Here is a 13505-nt window from a genome sequence, read left to right as displayed (position 1 = left end):
TAACCATGGACTACCGGGCACACTGGACGGATTACTCACACTGGGACCTCTTTTTAAAAAAAAAGAGTTTATGCCAGGCTGTGTTCACATGACTGCTGGGATCATGTGACCTGTGTTCACATCTGTAGATGTGCTTACGTTGTGTTATGTAATCCATCCATCAAGTTATCCATCCATCAACCCGCCTGTCTTTCTGTCATGTGTCTTTTCCTTACCAACTTAGTTCTTTTGTAATCGAGTGAACACAGACACTGATTATCCAAGTTTCAGCTTTCCAGGTCTCGACTTAGTGCAGGGGTCGGGAACTCTAGGACTCAAGGGCCGGTGTCCTGCAGGTTTTAGATCTCACCCTGGGTCAGCACACCTGAATCAAGTGATTAGTTCATTACCAGGACTCTGGAGAACTTCAAGACATGTTTGCTGTATCCCAATTCAGGGTCTGCTGCCTCAAAGGCTGCATTTTAAGGCTGATTACGTCACAGTGACGAGACAGAGGCTGTCCCAATTCGAAGGTTGCTCAAAATGCGGCCCTCAAATGAGTCCTTATTTCCCTGAATTTTAAGGATGAGTTGGTGTATCCTTCAAACATATCCCAGACTTTATAGCGCGGCGATGGGTGTGGATAATTTTGCAGAAAAAAAAAGCGGACAGCTGAAGCGAGGCAGCCGAAGAGTAAACTTTTAAAAGTAAATACTGAATTGTGTCACTTATTTACGTGCAAACGTTTAATAACGAAGAACATTAAATCATTACTGTTGGCCACAGGTCGGCAAAGTTTCAAACATTAGCGATGTTAGTACCAACTTTGTTTTAAAGCCTTCACTTTAAAATATACGCCGTTCAATAGTCGACCTTAATCTTACAGAGAATCTGATGATTTTATGGATAATTAAAGTCAGTCATATATCCACAAACACAACAAGCTGAAAGTGAGTGATGCTGCTCGGTTTGCAGTCCTGAACATCACGGCACAAGCAGGATTCACTGCACTGTTAATGTTAGCTATGTTATATTGCTGCCCCTGTTCGGTGGTGTCGAGCCAAACGGACTTTAACGTGTGTTTGAACAAGCTGACGGTTCACTCGTTAAGCTGAAAGAAAGATGCTTTAATCACAGCAGTCACACATGTGTCCACTGTACCATCTGGGACTCTTCTTGTTTAGCACTCGTAATAACACAAACACTAAATCCTGCTTCTCTGGTGCTGTTGTGTAGCAGTGTGTACACCTGAGACTGTCACCTGTCTGTCTGTCCTGCACTCTCTCTCTGTTTCTTTCTCTCTCTTTTTTTTCTCTTTTTTTTTTGCCTGTCCCATTTGGTTCTTTAGCCGTCAGAATTGTTGTCTGAAGACCAACAAGGAGACCCAATGGATTTATTTTGCCAAATGGATCATCATGGCATTGCCGTATTGGTCCATTTAATCGACCTTTGTTTTTATTATTTATTTTATTTTATTTTCACTTGTTACAGACGGGACAGACATGAGTGAGGGATAGGAAAGGGAGAAAGAAAGAGGAAGGAAAAGAAAAACAGAAGGGGAGAGGAACAGCGAGAAAGGGGAAAAAAAATCTCCTGGATCACCTGTTGAGAGAGAAAGAATAGAAAACAAGCAAAAAAAAACATCGCATTAATCTAGCTAAGTGTAAACAGCAGTAAATACTAAATATTGAATGTTGTTGTGCAGCACGCAGGACAGACAGCGCACAATGTGCTTTGAAGTAGCAGCCAAGAAAGGTGTAATTTACGTCTATGAACAGTGAACACCCGTGTGCATACCTGTGTGGATCATGCTTGTATTCAAAAGGTTTCCCCATGTAATGGTCTGCTAGAGGATGTAGAGAGCAATAGCCCCGTCGCCCAGGGCATGAAGCAGGCATGGAGGAGATCCAGGCCCCAGACATCCAGAGGCCCCAGAGTGCGAGAGCCCAAGGAGGACCACCGGAGGGGCATCCGTGCCACCCTCATGGGAAGGGCTGAGGATCCCCAGACGAGGGGTCACCCAGTAGCCACCGAGCAGAAGCTAGAGGGGGCTGCACCGGCGTGCCCGCTGGCTCTGCCGGCAGCCAGCTGTGCCAGAGTGAACCGAGTCGCAGACCCAGAGGCCGGAGGCCCGAGGGCCCCCCTTTGCCCGGAAGAGGCCTGACCGAGCAACGGGCACCAGGCCCCGCCAAGTAGCCACCGGGAGTGAGCCGGTACATACCTGAGCGGCCAGCCCCGGACACCAAGAACCACCAATGCACCGGCCCCTGAGGGCATCAGTCACCGGCAGGGAGTGTGGTGAGGGGAGATAGGCCTCCATACTGTTCCCTGTTTGTGAAGGACTGCTAGGAAAGTTTAACATAACTGTCTGTCCTGAATCAGTCTTATTAGGTAATGTTCAAATAATGTGATCATCCCAGTGTTTTCAGTGTGGGAGAAAGTACTCAGGGCCTTCAAGTTACACACTATGAAAGGCAGCAACAAGTTTAATGTTCAGAAAGCTAAAGTATGTATCAGCAGCAGAATGGAGCTAAAAATAAATGTTTGTTTCAGTTCTATGAAGCTTTGAGTATTTTGGATCAGTAGCACTGCTGTGTTTGTTGCATCATATTGCTGTAATTGTTTATATGCTTTATATATTCTGAGCTAAGTTGATCTATAGTGTTATATCATATTCTGTAAGGATGTTATGCGTTTGTAGTAGGGCTGCACGATTAATCGTTAGAAAATCGCGATCTCGATTCATACTTATGTGCGATCTCATTTCCAAATGACAACGATTAAAAAAAAAAAAAAAAAAAAAAAAGACAACGACGACGATTGTACCGCATTTTGATCCGGGACGTACTCTGCATGAAAACAAGCGCTCACTCTTCCTGCTCAACAAATGACAAGGGCGGAGCCTTATACCATGTGATACAGAAGCTGTGCCGTGTGATGCTAAAATTAGCAGGGAAAAAACAACGGAGAGCACGTCAGGGATGACGAGAAAGTGACAGGAGAAAATCCGTCCCGGTCAACCACCCAAACATCAATAGCGGGAACCTTATACAGCGCTTCCCTATACCCGTCGAACTCCCGCAGGCACAAAGAAATTACGGAGGCTATCACTTATCACCTGACCAAAGATATGGCTCCATCAACACTGTGCAAAACGAGGGATTCAGGAAAATGATCAACACCCTAGACAAACGCTACACAGTGCCGTCCCGCAACTATTTTTTCTATTGTTGCACTACCTGCTCTATACACGCAGTGTCGAGCAATGGTGGAGACGGAATTTCAAGCAGTACAACATTTTGCAGCAACAACAAAACGTGAGACATTTGTTGTTTTTATGTTTATTTATTGTTTTTATGTTCAGTCTCAACTGTTACGAAGTTGATGTGCAGTTAATATATGTAATAAATATTTATACTGGAAAAGAAAATTGTGAGAGAATCGTGATCTCAATTCTAAGCCAAAAAATCATGATTCTCATTTTATGCAAAATCGTGCAGCCCTAGTTTGTAGACTTTCTGCCCAGTTTGACCCATTTAGCAGAAGTCAGCCTGTTTAAGGCTCTGATGTCTATTCTGTATGACTTAAAGCAGTTATGACATGGTCTGATTTTCTCACCCAATAAAGGAATATTTCATATATCCGTCTACTCTTCATTCTATCAGAAACAGTTATCACAGCTCGCACATTTTCTTTTTACACATATATGTAAGCATTGAGACAAATTTAGTAATGCCAACAAATTAAACGAACAATATTTGTCTCTTATATATGATACATCTATATATACACTGTCAAAGATACTTGAGTGTCTTTGAATGAAGATTTAAGGTGATAGGACATATAAATAACTGCAACTTGAATCTTTACTGAAGCTCAGTATTTGACACAGAGTTCACTCGCATGAATTTCACTCACATGTGCTGTCCCAGTGTACCTGCACATGTGATGTGACAATAGAAGTGATTTGATTTGAGAGTTCAAACTCACTGCTGTAATAACTAATAATGATTAATATAATAACTATTATATTGGCCATATCATATTTACACTGACTTTAGTCTCATGAACAACATTAGCTAACTGTTATTTACTAACTAATCTTATATGACTGTTCAGTACAGATATGAAGCCCAACAATCATGTTTTAGTCCTGTGGTCTCAGCCTCAGATACTTATTAAATCACACAAAGCTCGTGTGGAAAAAAAACAAACAAGCAAAATATGTTCTCCTTCATTTCTGTCAACCACATGTTTCCAGCTATCATGGTTGCTAGGCAAGCTGGGCAGCGCGACGGAGGCTAGACCGTCCCATTTCACAAGCCTCACACTTCCAGCCTTAGCGGTCTTTGAGTACGCGGCCCTTGAGGAGCGTTGAGGCTGCGTACTTTAAGGCTGCAGACCCTGAATTGGGATACAGCCATGCTGAGGAGGTCATTTAGTCATTTAAATCAGCTGTGTTGGATCAAGTGCACATCTAACACTCCACACCAGTTGGTGGCGGTAATGCACCATCTTGCTGTTTGCCAACCGCCAATAAACCCTACACAGATTCAGATTCAGAAGAAGAAGGACACATCTAAAACCTGCAGGACACCAGCTCTCGAGTTCCCCACCCCTGACTTAGGGTCTTGTCTCTCAGTCTCGGCATCAGTCAGGGGGCTGAAATAACCACGACTGCAGTTGTCATCACATCACAAACTTCTGGCCACTTCAGATTTAGCAGTGTGCACGTAGTGGCACATTTAAGATCTAGTTTAAAGGGCTAACAGGATGAACTGGGACTCAGGTCTGAACTCTCGTCCCGTCTGAAGACCGAGGGTTACCCAAACAACACAAGCAGACAGGTTCAAACCTTCATCTTTCATTCCATGGATACAGGCAGGTAGAACAGAGTGTGGCCTGCAGATGAAACCACAGGTGAAAAGGGAAATAAGAGGTCACACACACACAGCTGACTTTTGTTGTTTATGATGATGGTTCAGCAGGGTCAGTCGATCTGACTGCTTTTACATTCAACTTTCAGACCAGAGACAGAAAACATCAAAATCACGTCAGCTGACTGCCAGGTCACACGACCTGTCTGAGAAAATCTGCATTACACAGCTCTGTTAATGGGACTATGTTTACAGGAAGTTAAAATGTCAGATTTTCATCCCTAACCTCCTGGAGGAGGAGATCTTCCACTCAACATTCAATAATATTGATTCTGATCAATAAATACACTTTGGGCTCTGATGAGCTGAATAAATACAATAACAAGTTATTTTCAAAGACGATTTCATCTGCACAACCACATGAAGTGAAACACCTGGAACCTTTCCTGCATCCCTGTCTCTCAGTGAGTAACTTCAGTCCAGCTAAAGTAAAGGAAGGAAACGAGTTGAAGCAGCTTGCTGATCAGCACAGGACAGTTTCAGAGCTGAGACGATCACCAATTGTCCTGCTGATCAACGTCCAATGATTAAAAAAAAAAACAAAAAAACCTGCAGTTCATGAACCACAAACATCTCCCTGTGCACTCCATCTACGATGAGTCAGACGTAATAAAAAATGAGTCGTTTTAAAGCTCTATGTCTGCCCCCTCCAGCTTTTCTGACTCTATCAAAAGAAAATAGATGGTTTTCTTTCTGGTTGGAACTCACTCGTGCACACACCTGTGCAGGTACAGGGCGTACAGCATCACTGCCTCTGTCCTTATAAAACTAAGTGATACTATTTCATTAACACATTAAAACTCCAGATTTAATCATTATGCATCACCACATGCTAACCTGCATGTTTGTAGGGGTTGTCACCTGTTACCCCAACTCTAACCAGCGGACCGCCTCAGACGGGCCGCATTCAGGTCAGTCCCATTAAAAAAAAACAATACATGGTTTGTTTTTTAAAGAATGGCAGAACCCAGAAACACCCACCCACCCCCCAAAAAAACCCCACCAACTCAGAAACGAAACCTCAGAACAGAACCAAAACCAGCGTTGACCTGAACATGCTGCTGTCACGTGTGATGCTTTCTGTCCCTACCCCCAAATTGTGCAACTAAACAAAATAAGGCTTGAGATGGTAGGGTTGCCATGGTAACTTGTCTACAAGCTTGATTGACATCATGCAGTTAAAGTGAGCTAGTGTCTGTAAAACTTTTGGCATCGCGCCTGCCGCTTGTCAGTCGCCGCGCTAACAGCGGTTTACATTCAGACCCTAGCGGGTCAATGGTTGCTGGGCAAGTCTCTGTAACAAACACTGCCGATCTCCTCTCTCTGTTAGCGGTCCAGATCATCCAGCTTGCCTTCTTCATCGTCTTCATTCGGCCCCTCCTTCTCTTGCTGCTGCTGCTCCTCAGGTTTCTCTTTGCTGACGTCCTCCTTCTTCTCCATCTTTTCCTCCTGCCCCTCTTTCAACTCCTCCTTCTCCTGCTGTTTCCCATCTTTCTCCGCTTCCCTCGCTCTTGATGTGCCCTGCTTCTTCAGGTCCTGAAACACCTCGGTGAAGAAGTGTGGATCAGCGTTGATTCGCAGCATGTTGCCGCTAAGGCGCTCGATCAGCTCTAGCGCTCGATCCCAGAATGCATCACGACTGGACTCCACTAGGAAAGGCTTCAGGGGGTAGGAGATCTCGTTGCCCAAGTAGGAGTAGGCCAGATAGAGACAGGTGAGGAATGTGGCGTGGAGCTCGTGCTCTGAAGCAGTATCCTCATCCACCACGTCCCTGCACAGCAGGTACACAAACACCAGGCTGGCCGGACTGATGAAGCACTGGTCCTGCAGGGGGACAACCGAGAGTGGACTTTACAACCAGTCTTAGAGTCATCCACCCATCCATCCTCCCATCTGTCCACCCATACGTCCACACATGCATCCACACGTCCATCCACCCACTCATCCACACATCCATGCACACATCTGTCCACTCATCCAACCACACATCTATCCACTCATTCATCCACACATCTGTCCACACATTTGTCCACTCATCCATCCACACGTCCATCCACACTCATACAGAGCTGTTTTACACTCACTATAGTGGTCTTTCTTTTTTTTTTTTCTTTTTTTTTTTTTTTTGCCTGTCCCGTTTGGCTCTTTTGCCATCAGAATTTTTGTCTAAAGGCAAAGAAAGAGACCCAACGGATTTACTTTACCAAATTGACCATCCCAGCCTTGCCGTAATGGTCCATTTGATTCACCTTTTATTGTTCATTTTATTTTCACTTATTGAATACGGGACAGACTTGACTGGGGGAAAGAAGGGGAGAAAGAAAGAGGGAAAGAGAAACAGCTGAGAAGAGGGACAGGGGAGAAGGGCAAAAGACAAAAACCAACAGAATGAGCAGAAAAAAAAAAGAAGAAAAAAAAATGCATATATCGATCACCTGGGTCACCTGCTGAGAAAGAAAAAAGAACACAAGCAGAAGAGAACAAGAGTAATAGAATAAACAACCTCACAATGATATATGGGAATATGACAGTAAATACTAAATATTAAACATTATTGTGCAGCACATAAGATCAACAGAACACAGTGTGCTTTGAGGTAGGAGCCAAAAAGGGTGTAGTTTGTGGGTGTGATCACCCGTGTGTACACCTGTGAGCATGGACGCGCTTGTTTTTGTTTTTTGTTTTTTAAAGGTTCCTTCATGTAATGATCTGCTAGAGGGTGTGGGGGGGCCACAGCCCTGTCCTCCAGGGCATGAAGCAGGTATGGAGGAGATCAAAACTCCAGACATCCAGAGGCCCCCAGAACACAAGAGACCAAGGAAGACCAACAGAGGGGCAGCCGCGCCACTGTCCCAGAAAGAGCTGAGGAGAGTCCCAGATGAGGGCTCACTCAGCAGCCGCGGAGCAGAAGCCAGGGGGAGTTGCAGTGACGCGCCCGTGAGCTCCGCCGGCAGCCAGCCGTGCCTGAGTGACCGAGCCCCAGGCCGAGAGGCCGGGGGCACCCCACCTCCGAAGTGGCCCGAGCGAGCCCCAGGCCCCAGGCCCCAATAAGCGGCCGCCAAGGAGTGAGCCGGTGTGTACCTGGACGCCCATCCCCGGACACAAAGAACCACCAACGCACCGATGTCTGAGGGAGTCCGCCACTGGCAGGGAAGTGGTGGTAGGGGGAGATAGGCCTCCATACCTTGGAGGGCCTAAGATGTCCCCAGAGAGGTGGCGCCTGACACCCAACCTGACATATAGACACAGAAATACAGGCACACACATATACAAACATCCATTCCCACCCTCATGCTCTCATATGCACTTACTCCACACTCAAACAACGTGGAGACAGACATAAAGAGACGCTGTACACACAATCACACTCCCCAAGCGTACTCTACAAACCGGGTCTAGGTACCCTTGGCCCTGGAGGGGGGAACTGCACCCAGACCCAGGTGGTGTTACCCTTTTCCCTGCGGTGGGGGGAGGCAGACCGCCCCGACTCCGCAGCAGCAGGAAGGCCCCACACTCCAGACCGCAGTCGGACGGCCAACTCCTCCTCCTAGCCCCCCCGCTCCAGCAGGTCGCAGAGAATGGGGGTGAGAGAAGACTCCAAACCTCCCTCCACCCGCTCATTGTAGTGTTGATGCATGTGTGTTCTAAGGTGCATTTAAAACCCAGGAGGGCATGGAGCTACCTGCCAGAGAGCAGCAGGTAAGCGCATGGTCCCTCCTGCTAGCCCTCAGTGTCTACGTGTATTCAAAATTGAGAGGTGGGCAACGACACCAGGGGTGGGGTGTACACCCTGATGGTACTTTGGATTCCGTGTATCGTGCCCACCCCCAAGATCCTATATGTATGTGTAATGAGAGTGTGAGTAATGTGAATGTCTAAGTTGTGGGATAAAATTGAGGCAGAGGCAGCCAGAAGGGGACGGGGAAGGGGGGGGGGGGGGGGGGGGTCTCCTCTGCACCCTGGTGACATACCCCTACTCCAAGGTCCTGCATGTGTGGGTGGTTGTGGTGGAGCGGGAAGAGGGAGGCAGCTGGAGATGGGGAGGGAAGGAAGGGAGGGGCAAGTGACCCCTCCCTGGGGCCAGCTCCCCCGCTGACCCCAGTAGGCACCCCCATACTCCGCGATCCGCCAGGGAAAGGGGGCCCAGGCCCATCCAGACCGGGGCCCAGCGCAGCAGCGCCTCCCGGCCCCACAGAGCCCGGGACAGTCCACCCAACCCCACCACAGAGAAAACTGCACCCACCCCACCATCCACTCTTCTTCCAGACTACATAAGACAATAAACACCCAGGCTGAGATCTTCTTCCACCTCTCCTGTATCTCCCCCTCCCGCAGAGAGAGCCCCTGAGGAGAGGAAAGCTCCTGCAAGATGTGACAATCTTCCCCACCAGTTGAAGAGCCCCCCAGGTGGCTCGATGCACCGGCGGCACCCTGCTCCAGGGCTGGGCCCCCATGCACCCACCCGCCCACAACCCCAGCAACACACCAACCAGGACCCAAGCCCCCGAGGCCCGGCCCGGGCCCCAGCCCAGAGACGGAGCGCCCCCAGAACCTCACGCCCATCCCGGACCCACTATAGTGGTCTTTCTGAGGACGGTACAATGCCCAAGGACACGTTTCAAAATGTGGACTGATCTCAATCAAACAATCAGCCTTCCATTTAGCAGACAACATGCTCTATCACCTGGCCAACGCCAGCCAATGACAGGGCAATGAAGGGACAACAGTACTAGTACTACAGAAAGAGCAGCTGAACTAATAGGTGAATTATTCTGGATTAATATCATTGTTATCTATTAGTTCACGTTTACGTGCTACTGTGAGGTGACCTTGAGGGTCTGAAAGGCGCCTATAAATAAAATGTATTATTATTATTATTATTATTATTATTATTATTATTATTATTATTATTATAGTTCGTAGTGTCACAACACTTCCACCGATGATGACTGACCAATAGCAGAAGACATCCAAGTGACATCATTATGAAGCTTATGCCTAAGTTCAATAAGCATACACCTGCTTTCCTGGGTGTTAGGCTCATTTTATCGCCCGCCATCTTTGAGCCAATCAGCCCCCAATTTGCATAGATTCAATCTATGCTCTCAGTCATTCTCCCTTTCAGACTCTCATTTGTACATCCCACCTCCATCCCATCTCCACCTCATAGACACCTCAATTGGAGCCCCATCCAAACCAGTGTCTAGACTCCCAGGAGTCCTGTTCTAAATCCTATCACCACTGGTAGTCCACTTTGCCATGACGGGTCATCAGAGTCTAATGGCAGAATACATTTAAAATAATATAATTTCTCTATCTCAGTGAATTACATTCAATTCATCCAAGTGATCTCTCCTTATTAAAATTACATCATTAACCCCTTAAAAGCAGACGGCTGCAAACTGAAGATTAAACAACCCAGTTCAGACTTGATGCTGGAAAGTCGAATTTCCCAGAGGAACCCACCCGAGGGATTAATAAAGTTCTATCTTATCTTATCTTGGAAGTAAGAGGAGGACTGATTTGTTCATGTAGTTATTCGTCCACCCGTCTTCCTTCATTCTGACTGCCACTGCAAATTTCTGGAGAAGGGATTTGAAAGAGATCAAGGCTTCAGAGGCTCATGTCTCAGAACTGCCACCAACCATCGATCTCCCTGAAGTCTGATGTTCTCTTGAGACAATAATCGAGCCCACAGAAACTGAGGAGGCCAATCAAACCAAGCCTAACCCAACCAAACCAACCTAAACCAAACAAAGCCAAACTGAACCAAACCAAACCAAGCAGAACCAAACCAAGCCAAACAAAACCAAGCATGCTCCTCCAGTTTTCAGCTGTGCTAACATGACCTGAATGTAACGTTTTATCATTTTTAACATGCAACGCCCAAACATCGATGCTGAGGTTAATTTTCAGCAGCAGTTTGTAAACACAGCAACAACCTACAGTAACATGACATGTTTATTAAATACCACAGTAGATATGAAATAAAAACATACAACATGAAGTTAAAGTGCACACACACACAAACACAGACACACACACACGTTTCCACCGACAGTGCTCTGTGTGGAGCAGTCTGTTACTTTCAGTCTGTAGCATGTCTGAAACCTTCATATCTCTCTAATATACAGTTTGTCTTCCTTTGGAAATAAGCCACTCAGCTGTCACCACTGTAAACACCGTGACTGGCCAGAGGAGTTACAAGCCCTGCCCCTTTCATGTAAGCACACATGTTAAACCCTGAGGTTAAGGTAAATGAATGCAGATAACAGCTCTGGACAGGTGAGACTAGCACAGACACACAGATGGGCTCTCACCTGCCAACCCTGAACGAGCAACGCTCGGTCCACGTTTCTGAACCACAGAACGATCTGATTGGATGAGAGCTCCTTCAGTTTGACACAGCGGCGACACATGAAGTCGGAGAGACAGCGTAGGAGCTCACCTGTGGACGCCTGCAGAGAAGACAAGGAAACAAGGAGCGAGGAGAGGAAGCTTTTTGTTGTAACACAGGAAGTAGAACAAAGTGTTTGGGTTTCTGTAGAACCTGAGGTTCTGTTGAAGGTTCTGTAGGTGGAACCTGTCCTCTGGGTGGATGTGTGTGGTGCCCTCTGATGTTTTAAACTTTATAATCAGATGGGAGTTTTTTTCCTCCGGGTTTTTTAGACTGAAAACTGTCTTTGAACCACCTCAGACCCTTAACAATAAAACTGTATTCACCACAGAGTTTCTAGTTATTATTAATTTCAGAATAATTCTTCTTACACCCCCATTTTATAAAAATCTTATTTTATGAATGAATTTATATTAATTATTTTACATCTATTATTCCTGATTCCTTTGTTAGGTTTCACGGCTTCTCCATTTTTATTATTTAGCATCACGTTTTTCTGCCTTCACTGTTCCTAATGTTCTGACCTTCAAGCGCATGCACTTACTGTCTGTCTGTCTACGTGTCTCTGATTAAAAACCAGCTGATGACCTCTGCCAACACACATGAGCACCCCTCACTGACTCACCCACCTGAACCACCACCCTCCGTGGGGACACGAGCGGCTCGGGCCAGGCCTGTCTCTGGTTCTGGTCTGGGACCGTGGGCACGGGCACCGGGATGGGTCCGTGTTTGTGTCCGGGCTTCGCTACTCTGGGCTCGCGGCGCTCCTGCTGCACGTGCCTGGGCTCGGACACTGCGGGCTTCACTTTCTTCCCTCCCTTCCTCTTCGCTCGCGCGGCCACGAGCCGTTTCTTCCAGCTGAGCGCGTGCAGGAGCACCGGGTGCCTCTTCTTCTTCCTTGTTCCGTCCTTCTCCTCCTCCTCCAGCGGCTTCTTTACCGCGAGCTCCTCCGGGCCCCGAGCGGCTTTCCGTGAGCCCGGAGACAGAGACAGCACCGTTCCCATGACGACAACCAGATGGAGGCGAGAGGCACTGCAGCAACAGAGGAGGAGGAGGAGGGAGGAAAAGGAACAAGGAGGGGATGAGAAAGAGAGAAGAGGAGAGAGAAAGCCCATCCGTCTGTCTGTCTCACCTGTCCGCGTGTGATGCAGGCTGGCGTGCAGGGCTTACGTTTTAGTCTCTGATCCGTTGTTTTTACAACAAAGAAACAGATGCAGTCACCCACAATGCACTTGGAGAGACAAGCAGCTGCGAGGCATCTATTGCAACACCTGGATACACCTGGAGAGGTGGAGAAAGTAAACTGACATACTGTGTACAAATACACACTGAGGTACACAAACAGAAGTACTGATCCACATGTTTTTGGCTCATCTGTGATCTGCAGTTCAAACCCCACTTCCTGTGGATGTTTCACAATAAAAGCCTCTCAGAAGAGACAAGCTGCAAGGCTTTTATTGTGCAGGAAACCAAAGCCGGAACCTTACACTATAAAATGTCGGAGATCATGAGCTTGTCAGATTAAAGGCAGATGCATCCTGTGTGACGGTTCAGCTGTTTGATTGCTCGGTGGAGCTTTTATTAGTACAGATTCAGAATCAGCTTTATTGATCTCTATTACCACAAACACACTAATCAGACCTCTCAGTTTGACCTGCAGTTTTCTCAGTGTCCTCCAGAGGGAGCTGTCCTGTTGCTGAGGAGGAGTAGGAAGAGATGCAGTGACTGAAAAGAACTGGTTGTTGCTGATGAGCTTTTGTTTAACTCTAAAACATTTGAATACATTTTTAAGTCACACTTACTAAATCACTGAGTTATTAAGTAAAAATTAATGAAGGCATTTAGATATTTTCAGGCTGGATATTCGAGGAGCTTTCAGAGGAAAGTGAGAAAGCAGTCCTACATATTTCAATATGTGCATTGAACGACATATCCTGGTCAAAAATGAGGTTCCTCACAGTGTTACTGGAGGCCAAGGTATTGCCATCCAGAGTAAGAATCTGGTTAGATACCATATTTCTAAGATTTTCAGGGCCGAGTACAATAACCTCAGTTTGATCTGAATTAAGAAGCAGAAAGTTAGCGGTCATCCAGGTCTTTATGTCTTTAAGACATTCCTGCAGTTTAACTCATTGGTGTGTGTTATTGGGTATCTGTAAACAGAATTGGTCCTAGCACTGAACCCTGTGGAA

At 46.7% G+C, this 13505-nt stretch overlaps 1 protein-coding gene across 3 annotated transcripts; it reads right to left on the bottom strand.

Moving 5' to 3' along the window:
• Window positions 1-5923: 5923 nt before the first annotated feature.
• On the bottom strand, window positions 5924-12625 carry LOC309688976 (cyclin-dependent kinase 5 activator 1-like). 3 transcript variants are annotated; one of them, XM_082505080.1, is made up of 4 exons: window positions 12446-12625; window positions 11943-12345; window positions 11237-11374; window positions 5924-6740 (listed from the first exon to the last, which is right to left on the bottom strand). In XM_082505080.1, exons 2-4 carry the CDS (start codon window positions 12315-12317, stop codon window positions 6243-6245), a joined length of 1011 nt encoding a protein of 336 aa, XP_082361206.1. In that variant the 5' UTR covers window positions 12318-12345; window positions 12446-12625; the 3' UTR covers window positions 5924-6242. The 3 variants fall into 3 exon arrangements, with proteins under 3 accessions (XP_082361206.1, XP_082361208.1, XP_082361207.1); XM_082505082.1 differs by having other exon boundaries at window positions 12484-12625; XM_082505081.1 differs by lacking the exon at window positions 12446-12625 and having other exon boundaries at window positions 11943-12367.
• Window positions 12626-13505: the final 880 nt, after the last annotated feature.

Source organism: Aulonocara stuartgranti (genome assembly GCF_965226115.1).
Source record: "Aulonocara stuartgranti genome assembly, chromosome: 15".
Classification (NCBI taxonomy): Eukaryota; Metazoa; Chordata; class Actinopteri; order Cichliformes; family Cichlidae; genus Aulonocara; species Aulonocara stuartgranti.
This window is presented reverse-complemented; position numbering and strand designations above follow the sequence as displayed.